At 44.1% G+C, this 16,593-nt stretch overlaps 1 protein-coding gene across 1 annotated transcript in view; it reads left to right on the top strand.

Moving 5' to 3' along the window:
- RUVBL2 (RuvB like AAA ATPase 2) overlaps positions 1-16,593 on the top strand; it is a 220,411-nt gene that overhangs the window by 14,635 nt on the left and 189,183 nt on the right. The window contains exons 4-8 of the mRNA XM_069605872.1: positions 1,165-1,306; positions 3,744-3,873; positions 10,913-10,979; positions 15,322-15,428; positions 15,663-15,756. Of these exons, the coding sequence (XP_069461973.1) occupies positions 1,165-1,306; positions 3,744-3,873; positions 10,913-10,979; positions 15,322-15,428; positions 15,663-15,756 (540 nt within the window). The remainder of the gene's footprint in view (positions 1-1,164; positions 1,307-3,743; positions 3,874-10,912; positions 10,980-15,321; positions 15,429-15,662; positions 15,757-16,593) is intronic.

The following is a 16,593-nucleotide window of genomic DNA, read 5'->3' as shown; positions in this document are numbered from 1 at the left end:
GATCGCTGGGCGGCTGGGATCCAAGTTGATCTTCTCAGCATTCCACTTGGCTCCTAGTTGCTTACCAACAAACTCTAGGGGGCTGCATGCTTAAAAAGAGGAATTCATGCCTTTCAATAAATGGGGTTAGTCTGAGTGCACTGCCAGACATCTTTAGGGTGCGGCTGCCATCTTGGAATCAGGCTGTGCACTCTAACTTCCCAAGCTGGCAGGGCTTTTTTTTATTTATTTGATAAATATTTTGGAGCCCATTCTCTCTAACCTAGAATAGGAATATAATACCAAAGCACAAGCTCTGGCTACATACAGTTTTATCAATTTGGGGCTGTACTAATTGTTTAGCATCTCCTAATAGGAAATAACATTTTTGGGACCACACCAACCTTTTTGCTTCGTACAGAGATGTGACTATTTGGAGGATATCAAAACCAACCGAATGCTCACTGAGCAAGAATTGGAGCTATTATGCTTTAATACTAATGATGTATACATGATTTATTTCATAGTGATGGATTGCAGCAAATAACAGGGTTGACCTCGCTTCTTTATCTTATATCGACCGTGAACATTAGTTGTATTTATTGAATGGACCAAGGATTTTGTCATTATTCATGACATTTTATGGAGTTTTTCTTTATTATCTCGCAGTAGGAAGAAGGGCTACTATATGCTTAACGTAGCTGATTTTTATTTGTTTAGGATTGATACCAAGTGTAATGTTGTACAGAAGAAGTGTTTAAGTTGATTAGTAAGTTGATTTGTTAGCTATTTTATTCATTTTCAATGCTGTAATATTTCTGTTGTTTGGGAGTAATTGTTTAATTTTTGTAATTTTAACGGGTGTCATTCTCTAGATTGTTTTTTCTGGATGAGTGTTTTTGACATGTGGATGTGAAGTTCCTTGAGTCTCAAATGAATAATGTCTGTCACGTTACCCACCACCCTTCTTGACCTCATGTTCCTGGCACCAGCTTGATTTTATTTTTACATGTATTTATTAACTTGTCCCTATTTTACTCAGAGCTCTTGTGGAAGGGATCATGTCTGTGCCCATGGAACAGCTGTCAGGGGGGGTCTCCTTCAGATTATGGCCTTAAGTCTCCAATGGGTCACATGTCCTGGTAGTAATCAATGAAAGTAATAATGCCTTTTTTCTTTTCCCAGGTTTCGCAGGGAATGGTGGGCCAGTTGGCCGCTCGTCGCGCAGCCGGAGTAATCTTAGAAATGATCAAAGAAGGGAAGATTGCTGGGCGGGCCGTGCTGATAGCTGGCCAACCGGGCACCGGGAAGACTGCCATTGCCATGGGTATAACACTACATTTAATTTTGGGGAACCGCATATTTGTGTCTAGGTGTCTGCTGTTGAGTACAGTACCACGTTTTATTTTGCTCTGGTACTTTTGCAGGGCATTGTCCACTCTTTTGCAGAATAAGCTGTCCATTGCAGGCTCTATTGGAGGAGATTGCAAGAAATAGTCTCAGGATAGCTCCATGGCACTCATGCCCTTTAGCATTATTACAGTTCGCTTCACGGAGTCCTACCCTTGTCACAGACCAGTGCTTATTTTGAGATGGAGCACATACCCAGTATACAGAATGTGTGCTCTGAAATATTCACGTCTTGTTTCCCTTCCGTTGTGCATTAATAGCTCTTCCCTCATGCCGCTAAATCAAGCTGATCGTAAGCCATGGAAATTACGAGACAAATGCATATGGTTGCTTTGTGCCCTTTTTTTCTGTAAAAAAAATAACACAATGTTATTATAGTATTGTGATTTGTACCACGACCCATTGCCAATTACATGATTTCCAGGGGCATAGCTAGATCTGCAATGGAAATGGAGAGGAGGGGTTAGAGGAGTAGAGGTAAAAGACAAGGTGTTGGGCTTACCTGTTAGTACATGTAGAACAGGACCGCATGTAGAATGGGACCGACTGGCATCTGTGCTGGAGCGACGTAGGTGAATAGTGATTTGTTTACCAGAGGCGTTTCGTTTCCATATGGGAGACCTCCAGTGTCTGGGGAGGATCTGGGTGTTGTAATTAAGTGTGCAAGTTGATTCGAGAGGTGTATAGTTGTGACTGTTTCGATGTGAGTTGAGGCTTTTGTTTTTGTTGCCGAGTTGGTGAGCATGTGGTAAGCGAGGGGGATGAAACACGAGGTTGTTTGGTACTTTTTGATTTATTTGCAAGTGAAGGTAGTTTTGATGTGCTTGTAAGTCTTGGTGATGGAGAACGTTTGGAGAGAGGGGTCAAGTTCTTACCATTTGTTCTAGTTTGGGTCAGGTTTTAAAGAATGTTAGTTTTAATGGGCTGTGCTTAAGTGCACAGAGTCCCCAATTTCCATCACCTTTGCCAACACATTAAGAATAAGGGTTAGGGAAAGGAATGCATTTGAAGTGCCTTCAGACTAGTTCTTGAACTGTACATCTTTTGGAATAGAACTGGATGTATTCCATAGTTGTCCAACATCAGGGCCTCTTAGATGATACTAAACACCCAAATATTATCCTTTCCTGTCATACGCTTTTGGAAATTCAAAGATCTATGTTTGGAAGGGAGGTCAAACCTTGAGATTTTCATGCCCAATGTCTTCTCATTCCAGAAATGTTTTTTTTTGTCACTTGTAGAGACTGTTACCAGGTCTTCTCATCTAGATCACACCCATCTCTACTGAACTTGGGTGGATAGCAGAGATGAGTCTACCTGAGCACTGCCTGCCCCTTCTGTAATGCTGATAGTTCGGATCACTGCATTGCTGTCTTTGCATATCTTTGACCTGTTTCAAAGAAACATGTAAACGTCACAAAAAAGTCTTAATTTCAAGCAATGAGATGAGGGTTTATTGCAGTTGGTCTTGAAAGAGAGAGCATCCTAGCATTGACCCATTCATAACCTGCTCCGCCATCCTGGTTTGCTCCTTTGATGCACAACACACGATCGTCCACATTACGTTAAAAGGCAATTAACTGGGCCTTCATGTACATTATTCATGCCTTCCCTAGAACAATTGAAATGCCCGCTTCAAGCGACTAGTCCCCCTTCCATATATGTCGCTGTCCATAAGGTGTCACGCACTAGATCTCACCGGTGTGAATCATCATGGCAGTGAACACACATTTCCGGCCACATCCTTATCAGTCGATGGGCGTAGGACCTTCACCCCTGTGACACCTTCCGCTGTAGATGAACAGTCCGTTGTCTGTTCATGCTGGTTTAGCCCAGCACCCATTGCCACGAAACCGGTGGCTTTCCCCCAGTCATTCGAAGGAGGCCAAATGTTCATAGTCTGTGATTGGGGCACATCTGCACAGTACTGATTAACGACCAGCAATACTTGCTGCCAATAGGAGCAATGAATGCCATAATGTCTGCTAGGATTTAAGGAAAAATAATAAACACTAGGGCACAAGGGTGACAGATGAGACAGCAAAAATGAAAAACGTTATATTTCCTCATTTTCTTTTGTCAAGGAAATTCCCTCCCGGAGCAGTCCTCGCTGTTCGTAACGCCTCCAGTTTTCTTTCCCTAACACTCTCAGGGGGGGAGGGGGTGCGTGCATGCTTCACAAACCAACATTTAAGGGGTTATCTTCTCTCTGAATTTAAGTTTTTCCATTACCCCACCCCTATGATTTCTAGGATTCTGGTTAACTGAGTTTGTTTATTAAAGTCTTTGGGTAATTTGTCAAATCGTTTTGTCTAATACATGTGTCTTTTTTGTTTTCTTGTACTCTGTGCTAGGTATGGCTCAGGCTCTTGGATTGGACACACCATTCACAGCTATTGCCGGCAGTGAGATCTTTTCTCTAGAAATGAGCAAGACTGAGGCTTTAACACAGGCTTTCCGGCGCTCCATTGGAGTCCGAATCAAGTACGTTATGTGTGGAGTCAAACTTGGACATTGGTCTTTTAGCAAACTTTGTCTTTAGTTAGGAACTCTAGCAGAACTGTTGTCAAAATATACATGTTTGCTTACAGCGTTGGGCTCTCTTCATGTTCTTTATCTTCCTTTAACATTCCTGCTTTGCAAACAATTAAGTGCTGCACTTGCATGCAATATTCTGTGTAGGGTAAACTCCCCCTGACTGTATGTTACTTGTATGTATGTATTGCAAGGAACTATGGAGGTAGGTCAGGATTTTTATTTTATGCCCATCTCCTTCACCTGTGAGACCCACTAGCACTCTTTGCTGGACTTATTTTGTTTTGTCTATGTCCCTGGGTGAGTGGGAACTGTATGTATGTGTAGAGATAATATAATATATATAGAGACACATTCACTGAAACACGTTAAGCATTACTTGGTTCAATAGTAAATTCTTAGCTGATATACAGTTCCATACAAGTTACCTAAATGTTGGCTAAATAATTTCTGTTATGTACAAGGATACAGATAAGTAACTTTTAGGCAGCCCAGACTTAAAGTCAAGTCCTATCTGGGGGGATGAGCCTCAAGCCAGTTGGAACACTGGGTGACCAGAGCCCATGGGCGGAAGAACAAAGGAAGGCGGGCGACCAGAGGAAGGCAGGCCCTATCAAAGTTGTCAAATTTTGAAGGATTCTTCACTGTTGCAAGTAGGTAAAACGTTTAGTTTAAAGAAGTTTCTAGGAGGTCATTGGACCCCTGGAGGCTTTTGCCCAGCAGAGCGATGTCCTAGGCCTGGCAGAACACGATTAGGTTGTCCACCCCAAGTGTCTCAAGAAGCTCAGTATGAGTCTGATTACAATACAGCAAGGACCTAGGAGTGGCACAGTAAAGAACGATGTCCCTGGCTGGTTCCCAAGGTGAGGCGACAGCAACTCCTGTTCGGTTTCTTGGCCTGGAGGCTGAAGAAAGAACCTTTGGCAGGAGCAGATGGTCGGCTTCTTCGGATTGGACGCACATCAGACTATCTTCAAGATACTGGCTCGTTGGGGAGTCTGCACAGGGTTGAGTTCAGCGATGGTTGTCACGCAGCAGACTTTTCTCTCTTTCTCGGTCTGAAAGACTTCTAGGAGCGCGAGTCAGTGTAGGCCCAGAAGGATACCCACAAAGTTCCAGCCGGAACTGTGCTTCAGGAGACTATGCACAGCAAAAAGGTCTAGCGCCTAGTGTGGTCGTAGCTCTTCGAGGAAGGGCTAAAAATGCAGGTGGTCTTGAGACTGGTTAGGCCCAGCAGTCCATGGGAGGAAGTCATCCGGTCTGGAATTTCCCCGTCGATCCGAAGAGGGGGCTGAAGCTGCAGTGGTCACTCAGTCAGCTCTGGTGCTCACTGGAAATGGCTGCAGGCATCCTTCGGTTTGTCTCCATTGGTCGATTCTCCCTTCCAGGCCTTTCATGCAGGAAAGCCATTGGGATTCACTATTCAAGCCTTCATGCAAATCTGGGGGTCGGCTTGTCCAAAAGAGCAGCCAGCCTCAGTTCGAACTGGATCCAGGCAGACACACTGCAAGACTAAGACCAGGGGATTTTCGGTCTCCTACATACTGTCCTTTCATGCCTGCAAAGAGCCTTGGCAGACTTTCGCAAGGAATCCTGCCAAAGACAAACTACCCAACGGGACCTTTCCCACCAAGTAGGCAGAAGAAGGCTTAAAAGGACAAGTCTTCAAAGTACAGCCACCATTTTAGGTCAATGGTGACCAGTGTGCCCCATGCCACAGCCGCGATAGCAGCCTGTGTTTGCGATTGAAACACATCGGTAAAAAACATCCACTGCCACCTGATGAAATTGTCACTGTAACTAGAAAGTTACAGGAGAAGCGGAAAAAGGGATGCAATCTGTCCCCTCATCACTCGACATAAGGTGGGGTGTGCTGATTCAACAAAATAAGTCGGGTAGGATAAAAAGTATCCCCCTGTCCTTGGTAACAAATGTTAGCACAAGGAAAACAAAAATGACAGTTCTACGAGCTACCAGCAACACTGCATAGAAAGTGCTGTTAGAGAGATTTATCATTTGTGTGCTTCATCCCCTCTCCTAGTGAGACGCCCAACACCTTTTGATGGACTTCTGGACCTTTTTCTAAAATCCTGAATGATTGAAGTCTTTTTCCACTCGTTCATCCTTGTGAGCTCAATTTTTGGAACTCTATTCTTTGTATTATACCTGTCCTATGGAGTCTATTTTCCTCCATAACTCTTAATGGCATCTGTATTTTACTATTGCAGCACACAGCGTCTTATGGGCAGTGTTGCTTGGGGTCCTCCTTTGAGATCCTTTTCTTTACCGTAGATTAACTACTGTTCTCTCTCTCCTAAAACGTTATTCTCTGAGAGATTGGCACTCCACATAAGCTGGTGTGTGCCAAAGAGATACACAGTATCCCCCTTCTCTGCTCCTGTGACTTTAGTCATATAGACAAACTCCTAGTTATGGCTGGTGGCACTGGACGTACCCTACCTACTATTGTGTGATCTTTCTACTGCAGGCTATGTCCATAGCCTCAGCAGTGCACAATAGGGGCTTGGGGCCTTCATTATTCTTTCCCCATTACTAGCGTGGTTGTTCTTCGTCAGCTCTTCTACCATCCTGGTAGATGGAGGCCTGTTTTGCCTTTGCTGGGAACCCTTGTGTCCCCACCTAGGCTCCAGAGTGCTGTCCTTTGTCTGCCAGAGTGGGACCAACTCCCACTGGGTGTCTGGCTGTCCTGATTGGACAGTCACACGCCCCTTTCTGTAAACTGCTGAGGAAGATTGCAGAGGAGCGAGGGCTGGACCTGGATAAAAATTGAGGCTCCTGGAGTGAAAAGCAAGTTCAACACTGGAAGCTGAAGTAAACAAAGAAGGCGACCAGAGACGCCTGCAGACGCTTTGCAAAACTACTGCTGTCCTGACCCAGTTTTCTTTGCGACAGAGAACTCTGAATTGGATGACTCCTTCCCTTGGAGTGGTGGGAACAACCAGTCCCAAGACCAACTTAGATTTGAGCCATCTCCGGGGTCCTGTGAGTTTCCACAGCTACGGAACCGCAATACCACGAGACCTGCTGCCCATTTTGAGTGCATTGTTGTGCAAAGGCCGAGTTCGCCTACGTTTTTGCTGAGCCCTAAAGGTCACCCTAGAGACACAATCCAACTTGTCCAAGTCCCCTCAGAGTGTAGGGCTGCAGGAACCGAAGAGGATTGACTGGGGCGAATCGCATCCTTTGTTGGTACTGCAGAAAAGGCGCCAAAACAGCAGAGTGACCAAAGAAGTTGAAGAAAGCCGTGCCAGGCGTCCTCCGAGACTGCTGCTGAGATCCCGTCCATTGTCATCAGACCAACATCGCGGAGCATCAAGCACAAACCTTTTTTCTGATTTAAGGTACATTTGGGGGGGGGGAAAGGTATTGCTTACTTTATTCCAGAAAGTCGCTCCAGAGTGTTGGCGTGCATGCAGGGCAACCCCCGACCCATGCCGCTGCTTGTGTCCCCCATTAGCGTGTACTTTCACTGGGTCTCCAACATTGGTTAAGCTTTCTTGTATCTTCTTTCCTAGAGACTAGAAAGTGTTCACATGAACTTTTGACTTCTGCTTCTTTTCAAAACTTCAAGCCTCTCCAAACTGGCTTTTAGCTAGGGTTGCATTTTGGACTTTAAAAGACTTGATGTGCAAAGAAACTGCCTCTAGAACCGGAATCTCTGCTAGTATTACACTAACCAACTGGTTTCCTTCCTAAAAAAATTAAACCACTATCTTAAGTGTATACTGACTTAATATAATTACAGTATTACGTTAAGTGTGCATGTTATTACTAATGATACGGTAGACCTGTTAAACTAATTCATGTAACAACAATTGTAAGCGTTCAGCAACTACCAACTAAGTGGCCGTTTGACAGTATTGAAAAGTATACCTGTGTGTGTTGGTTTATTGTACTAATTGTTTGACAGTCAAAAAAAGGTAGCAGGCGCTCCTCTCCAGAAAGAACATGGCATGATAACCAGTTCTGAGATGAGTTTGCGGCACACGCTTTTGCTCACTGTACCTTTCATAGATGGGAAATATCCATTTGTATATCAGTCTTTGTCCCGCCCACATAGGCAGTCCAGCACCGAAATGCTATGGCAATTCCTCTCTGAACAAGAGTACCAACAGCAACCCCATACACATGTTTCAGCCTTGTTAGGCCTCATCAGTGAGGTGAAGCTGCGCCTCCTTGAGCGCAGTGAGCAGGGAGTCCACGTCTGGTTGCCCCCAGGTGACTTAGGGTGACCAACCCCAAGTTCCTTACAAATGTCAAAAAAAGGTAGGAGCCGCTCCTCTCCAGAAAGAACATGGCTTGAATTCCAGTTCAGAGATGAGCATTTGCAGCACACGCTTTTTCCTCGCTGTACCTTTCACAGATGGGAAATAGCCATTTGCATATCAGTCTATTTCCCCTCTGTGAAAGGTACAGTGAGCAAAAAGCGTCTGCTGCAAACTCTCATCTCAGAGCAGGTTATCATGCCATGTTCTTTCTGGAGAGTAGCGCCTGCTACCTTTTTTGAAATAATTGTTTAACAGTGACACTTGTGTAAATATCTATATTTTAATATAAAAGAATGTGTTTCTTGGATGTGCATTACTAATTGGGTTCAGTGTACTTACCTACAGCTTACATCTTCCTCTTGAGATCAGCCCAACTGCTCTGCCACTCTACAAAGGTTCCTGAGTAGTACAGACTGATACTAAGGGTTGGGGATCTACAAACCACTGGAATATCTCACTGAAGTCTTACCTCCAAGTAGGACTTTAGGAAAACTCCCCTAGCTGTGTACTGCAATAATACATTGCAGATGCCTAAAAAGTTGGAGGAAAGCATATCTCCAGAAAGATGCAACCAAAAGGGTTGAAAAGGGTTCCATAAGGTAAAAGACCTGAAAGAGTGGGGAAAAAGGTTCCCAGTCGGGAGAACAGAGTCCAACACAAAGTGCTGGGAGACACGCAAGTGGAGAGATTTTCACCCAAAAATGAAATTCTACCCAACAGCGAACAGAGGTGCCTTGGAGCTTCTTCAACTCCACCAGATCGCCAGCTTGGCACATCCATGGTGCCTCCAGCCATTGTCTGTATCTTGGGACCATTTGCTGATGTTCGGGTGCCTTTTTCTGTTTGAGCAACTGGTAGCTGCTTTCCGATGCAGGCTTGAAGGTCCAGGACCTCAAAAATAAATTAATTCCTTTGCCGGGATTGCTGGGATTATTGTTGGCCTGGGATTCAAGTCCTTGGCCACCGAATCCTGAAAACCACACCTTTTGGATTGGGTTGTTTCATGCTGATGGAACTTAGAATGCAAGTGCCTACCTTTTTTGTGTCCTCGGCTGGTTGATTGTTACTCTGATGTTGTGGTCTTGGGTAGTGAGTCCTTGTCCTTGGAGCAAAGTCTTTACCTTAATCCCCTTAGAGTTCCTTTAGGGGATTTCCTGTTCTGCTGCTGCTTTTGTGGTTTTGTGTACATTTTCCGACCTATGGAACGTTTCTTGGGGTCTCCTGCGACCTCCCTTGGGGTTTCTCGTCACAGAATCGCACCTGTGGGGGTAGATGTGATGTATCTCTATTAAAGATGTCCCTAACGTTTCCCGTTAATTCCCATGGATCTTCAAACGTACTCTGGAACTCTCCTGAAATTGGCTCTGGGGTACTGCCCATGGACATTTTTCTTGGGCCTGCAAGGGGTCCAGTGAGCATGGGTCCTTGTTGTTGCACTTACCTTTTTATTTTTTTATATTCACTTTTAAAGTCCTAGCCTGCATTTCTAATATGGTGACTCTACTTTCAACACTGACTTATTCTGGTAACCTTGTATTGGGAAAGTAATTGTGTCTCAAATGTTTTATTTCTCGGAAGCCTTTGGCTATGGTTTGTATCTTCTCTCTGACAATGTACTAATATATGTACTTAATGTATTACTTAAATATACTTGAGCCTTTTGATTTTTAAACCTACTTTTCCTGCTGTTTAAATTGTGTATTTACTTTTTCATCCAATAACCTACCATTTGTGTTAGGTGCTGACCATCAGGTCTATGGCCTTTTATGTATTCTGGGGTTGTATTTTCCCGGTTTCCCCACCACATGTAATTTTATGTTGTGTGCTTGCCTCTGGAAGAGACCCACTTATGAACATCGGGGTTAGGAGAATTCTTTTTGTATAGGCATTCATTTTTTTATAACATGTCTTTTGTCATTCCCAGAGTACTTATTTGAACTGATTGTTTAATGTGTGACTTTATTAAAGTATATTTGAAACTATATATATGTATCTATGTGGTTATTCTTGTTTTGTGTGTGGACTAATTGCACCTCTTTGTAAACCTACTACACCTATCCTAGAGTTAAACCTTTTACCTTCCCTTTCGTGTCCGGTGCTGGTCTTGCCCCGTAGGGTTAGTGCTTGTAGTGACCCAAAAACTGCTTTAACAGTGGGGCACAGGGTCTAGTTATAGGATAACACAATCTTGCCTCTTTTCATGATTCTAAATGTACAAGTGGGGGGCAATTCATTTCGAACTTTGGACATGGGGAAACTAGTGCTGTTTCATGGCTGCAGTGATGGGTGGAAGGTTTTGAATAAATCTGCACCACAGTCAATGCTCTGGGCAGCCTTCCACACCACTCTTTTTCAGCTCGTCTGCGCCATTACAAAAGGGGTCCAGCCGTATGTAATCAGTCGGGTACTGCCACCAATGGTAGCGGCCCGAACCGACCCAGGTCCTCTCTGCATAGAAACACAAGCAACCCCAGACATGTTTCTGCATTATTCGGCCTCCGTAGTGAGGTGCAGCTTGGTTCCCTATGGCACAGTTCCCTATGGCATGTCTGGGCATACCCTCTCTGCACCGTTTTTCTTCCCACTATTATCCTAAATATACCTTTTTGATGTGTGGTTGTAACTGCATTGTGAGCCTGGACTACAGGGTGGTGCTTGTTGGGTAGACAACTGATCTCGCTGTTCGCTTGTCTTTTCAGGGAGGAGACTGAGATCATTGAGGGAGAAGTGGTTGAGATTCAAATTGACAGACCGGCCACAGGAACAGTAAGTATCCATGGGCCTGCTTTGTGATGTATAGCTGGTGGAGCAGTAAGGAAGTCCCCTTTACAAGTCCAGTATTTTCCTTGAGTACTAAAAGTAACTCGGCCATAAACCTTTTGCATAGTAGGAAAGGAAGTGGAAAAATCTCCAACCATGGTGAGAGGGGAAGGGATATGTGTGGTGTCCATTCCTTGCTGCACCAGACCTTTTCTCTCTACTCCTCCATCAATTTAGATTTACCAGTCTACCCACAAATGCTTTGATTTTCCTCCCCTTCTAATCGCCCCTCCATTCCTTCCACTCCTGCCTGCTGAGCATTGAAGTGGGAGGTAATGAATAACGCATGCAAATGTGTCTGCAAGTTAAAAAGCAAAGAAAGACATTGAGATATGTTTTAACAGAAATAATAATCTCCAATCAAAAAGTGTGTTTTTTCGAAAGTATGACAACCAGAGGGATGAACACCATGGACATTGTACAAATCTGTGATTTCCACTCATTGACCCACTGTCGTTTTTGAGCTTCCGTGATCAACCCCAACAGCCAGTTGGATACTCTTGAGATATTTTGGTTTACTCCTCTGCTTGGTGCCTAGGCTTTTTCTTTTCTTAAGTTTCCATAGGAGGGTCAAGATTCATATTTTTATCTGAGCTTATGTGAGATGCTTCTGCAAGGGATCTTCCCCCCTCCCGCCTCCCTTTAGTACTCTTTATTGGTTTTGACAGTAAAAGAGATTTACAGGAAAAAATGTACTTTTACAGACTAGCAACATGATGACCTTTGCTATTCCAGCATTTCCCTGAATCATTTCCTCGTCCTCCATGCCATCATGTGCATTAGGCTGACCACAAAATATATTCAGAAATTGCAATTCAACACTGACAACCTGGGAAGAAGGGGTTGTGAGTGGCAGACAAATCTCAATACAAACTAGGCAAAGATGGCAAAAATGGGGTTGAGGACAACTAGATGGTAGCCCAGCAGAACATCTTGTTTTGTGTATAGCTCCGACGCCTTCCGAACATCTAAGAAACTTTGTAAGCATCAGCATATCTTTGCCCTCTTACACTCCCTGTTTCTTGCGGACTGCCAAACACTTAAGATTATTTTTTTTTTCACTAATCTGGTCCTCTACGTTTGTTTCCGAACAAAAATGCCATCACCACTGGATCTGGTCTTCTGCGGCCAAATGCACCCTGCCCAGTATCTCCTGCCAAAATCCCTTTACTCTTCGAGACTGCTCCACAGCGTATGGTGCAATGTTTCTCCCTCTGGTTTGCAATCCTGCAGCTGTCTGATTATAGGAGTCCAAGCGGCTACATCCTGACGGGGGTTCTAGCATAGCCTAGTACCACTTTCGGACAGGTTACGCGCTGTGAGAGTACAACTTTGCTATGCATCCTTATACCCAGCATCTTTGAACACTGTCCTCTGACAACCCTATGCATAGATCTTCCACACAGGCTGTAGTAATCTTTTTCATCTCAGCATTGCTGTCTGATTGGTCTAGGAAGAAATGCAAAATATTGCGTTCCTGAAGACAAGGCTGTTTTAGCAAACAATTTTAGGTTTGCAGGTCTGCATCTCCATTCTTTCCACTAGCAAGTTTTGTAATGGTGTTCCTTTTCGTCATTCCCTGTTAAGCAAGACTGTGTGCAGTACCCTTTGGGTGCACTACTATAACCGTGACATCCTGGCAATAGGGATACCAACCTTTGGTATTAGTCTGAACTACAATGGTTGGTAGTGTGGTGGAGCAGCGAGGCTTATCTCAAGAGGGCTCAATGTGAGCAGTAATGTTGTGACAATTTCAAATGCAGTTATCCAAATAAACACTTGTACTCAAGGTTTCTTGATAAAACAATAATTTATTTCACGGTCAGAAAGGGAGCAAAACAATGTAACACTTGAATATACTTCAAAACACACTCTTAGTTTCTCTAAATCGGATGACATCCATTTGGGATGGCACACAGACACTTCCTACACCCATAGTTGACTTAAATAGCTAGAACACTGTGGACATTGATTTATCACTGGTACATTTAGAGCAATACTGAGTTTGGTGAAAAAGATAGAATAGAGGAATAAAACAAAGGTGAACAAATAAGTCATAAACAGGCAAGTACTTTTTAAACACCTTCCAAAGCACACAGTCGGAGTTAAAGAGGAGTCTCTGAGGGAGCTTGGACAGCCAATGTTAATTGCACAATGTCAAGGGGAGCTGGAGGTCTTCTTTGCAGATAGGTAAAACGTCTTGCACAATGTTTTTGAAATGTTTGTTGAAAAATAGAACACTTGAAGGGCCACAAACAAGGGGGCCTTGTGAAGCGCAAAGCTTTAACAACACTGCAAGGTAACCAAGACAGGTCTCCACTGAGAGCAAGCAAGGCTACACAACAAGGTTCTCTGAGACAGCAGTACCTCTGGTTAGAAGAAATGGTTGCAGCTGGCTTCTGTTCCTGTACAGCTCTGCAGATCCTGTTGCTCCTGAGCTTAAGTCGCGGGGACAAGAGGGAGGATGTCTGCGGACTCCTGCTCTGCAATGGGACGGTCAGCAGCAGCAATGGGCAAACTTCATTTCAGCAGTGTTTCAGTGTTTCAGCTCCTTGCGTCAGACGGCGAATAGCAACACTGTGGTTCTCGGATACTACTTCAGACTTTCTTTGCTTCTGGGGATCAGCACTCTGAGGTGGCTCAGGCTTGGTTAATCCTGCATCCGGGAAGTCCGGAGGATCTTCCTAGCTCTCGGGTCCCTTGCAACGCACACAATCTAGTGTTCCTCTCCCTGGCTCTTCGGTTCCAGCAACAACTGCAGTGGAAAGGCAACCAGCTTCGAGAGGATGTCCAACTCAAAGGGAGAAGTCGTCCTTGCAGGGCTTCTCTAGTGGAGGCAAATTTGGAGCTTCAGCACAGGAGCAGGGCTTCACCGGGCAAACCAACGGTCCAGGAGTTGCAGCAGGCGACTCTTGCAAGTTCTTCTTCTGATTCCTTCGTCCAGTGGTCGACTCTGCCTTCCAAGCCAAAAAGCCTTGCCTTTTGTGCAGGTTTCTCCCATTCCTTCCAGTCTAGCTGTGACTCACACAGCAGGGTGGCTGTCCTTGCCGGACAGCCAGCCGGCCAATCACCTTTTGGGTGCATGTCTGTAACAAAGGGGATTAAGCATAGGACGTTTCGGTCACCTCCCTCACTTCCTGCTCCTGCCAGACATATTGGAGCTAGAGGCGGGCTTCACTCGTGAATCCCACCAAAGACCAAATGAACAAGGAGACCAAACCTGGTTTGGCGCGCAAAGTGAATCTCAAGAAGGACCTTTCTGACACGAAATGGCGAAAAAGGAAGACCAGGGCTATTTTGACAAAATGGGCACCAATGGGTGCCTTACTATGGCCGCAGCCCGCGGTAAAAACACACCATGGTAGTGAAAAGTAAACCACTGCCACCAGTCATTCACTGTAGAAAGGGTAGCATAAAAATGTTATACGAGAAACTAGACAAAGGGAATACTAAGTAACCCCTCCAGCACCTAAGATAGTGTGTGCTGGGTCTAGAAAGTTACAAAATGTAAGTCAATTTCACTTCACTGCTCTTGGAAACAGTTTCACCAAGAGAAGATATTTAAACCTTGGGGAAATCTAAGACTTCCCTGTGCCACTGCACTTGAAGGTCCTGTGCGACACAATATACAGATGAAGCCTATGGAGTTTGTCAGACTCAAGTCAAAAAGAACACAAATTAAATTGCATTAAAATTACATGAGAGATACAAAGTCCTAAATTCCAGCAAAAAGAACTGGGGGTCTCTAAAGTAGAAGGGAATTAACACATTTCTGAGAATTCTCCATAACACTCCCCAATTAGGGATATTGTATCCCTTCCAAAATTGTGTTTATAGTATTGCTAGAATTGAATTTAAGAGGCGAGATGCGACACTTGGTAGAACCAATTTGTCAGGGGTCTGATAGTTATGATTGGTGGCATATTTTATCCCCATCCTTGGAATAATTCTAAGAAAAATGTTCTTGGGAACTACATGAAACGAACCACATCAACCCAGTTCCGTCCCCAGAAACTCTTAAACTGTGAAGACTTCTGTTCCCCATCTTTGACCTGGTAACCTGCTTGAAATAGCAGTTACAATGTATTTCTGTAGCTTTTCCTTTGGCAAGTGTGAGGCGTGCGGTTTGGGTGAATTGCATACTAGAATTAATTTTACAAATGGGTAACAAAGGTAGGGATATACAGCAACGGTCATACATTTTGAAGAATGCGAGGCATACCTCTACTGCTCACCACCTCTAAGGCTGCCTTGGACTATAATTCTTTGTACTTCTCTTCTTTCCAAGGGTGCCAAAGTGGGGAAGCTGACACTGAAAACCACAGAGATGGAGACTATCTACGACCTAGGCACGAAGATGATCGAGTCTCTGACGAAGGAGAAAGTGCAGGCTGGGTAAGAGCACATAGTTGCGGCCATGCCTATTAAGGAAAGTAAAGCTGACTGTTGCTGCCTGCATTTATTGAGCAAGTCAATTTCAGAGATTCAGGGTGCATCTGGTAGAAGCAGGGGTTACTTAAATCCTCCAAGGATTCAGGACCACAGTTAATGAAAGTGGTGAGGGTATGTTGTCTCTATGTAGACTGACTGGTCATGTTTTGCCTGAACCCATTCTCATTCCTTCCACAGGGATGTCATTACCATTGATAAAGCCACAGGAAAGATCACCAAACTAGGCCGCTCCTTCACCCGGGCTCGGGATTATGATGCTATGGGATCACAGGTACTACAGACTCCATACTTTGAAAATGGTTTTGGTTGGATGGTCGCCATTGCATGCCGCCTGTTCATCGCCCCTCCGCCCTCCCACCATTGCATTGTTCTGTTGGGTAAACTGGTTTAAAATGCATAAAGATCCAGTATTTGTCTTTAAGGTGGCTGGTGTAGTTCGATGTTATAGGTTTCCATTCGTCATGGCACCCTGAACGATAAGAATATTTTGGAAAGATGGCGAGCTGAGGATTCAATTGTGTTCTTCAAGCATCAACCCCAGTGGCTTGTTTATGTATTCCAAATACGCACCAAAACAAAGCAATGGGTGACTTGTGAAATTATTAACCTTTTGATTCTCTCGCTAGCTAGCATTCGCAAATATTTTTCTTTTTGTTAGGATTTGCTTGGATTTTTCCTGGTTAGGCATACATTAAAATTTGATTCATGCCTCCTGATCAAATACCATTCTAAAGTGCTTTTACATTGTAATGTGTTACAGTTTCAGTATTGGGTTTCTCCATGGCGCTGTCTAGTTCTAGTTTATTCACTGTTTTTGCACTTTTTCGAACACATTTTTTTTTCCCATTTCCGCTCTCATTAAAAACAGTGTATACTTTCCCAAGACATTAGAAAAGTATGTGTAGGTTCAGTTTGCTATATAATAAACCTATTATGCTGATCATTCTGAAAGGAAATCATTTTGCCATATTTATAACAAAATGTTGGGAAGAGTTAGAGATGCAGAGATCAAACAAAACTGCAAGAGTGAGGTGCCTTACTTCTGATGGAACAAAATCTTGTATTTCAGAGTTGCTTGCAATGTATAGGATGGCCCATTCTAATTTAG

This window comes from Ambystoma mexicanum, chromosome 1p, assembly GCF_040938575.1.
Source record: "Ambystoma mexicanum isolate Mex_15411 chromosome 1p, UKY_AmexF1_1, whole genome shotgun sequence".
In the NCBI taxonomy this organism is placed as follows: Eukaryota; Metazoa; Chordata; class Amphibia; order Caudata; family Ambystomatidae; genus Ambystoma; species Ambystoma mexicanum.
This window is presented reverse-complemented; position numbering and strand designations above follow the sequence as displayed.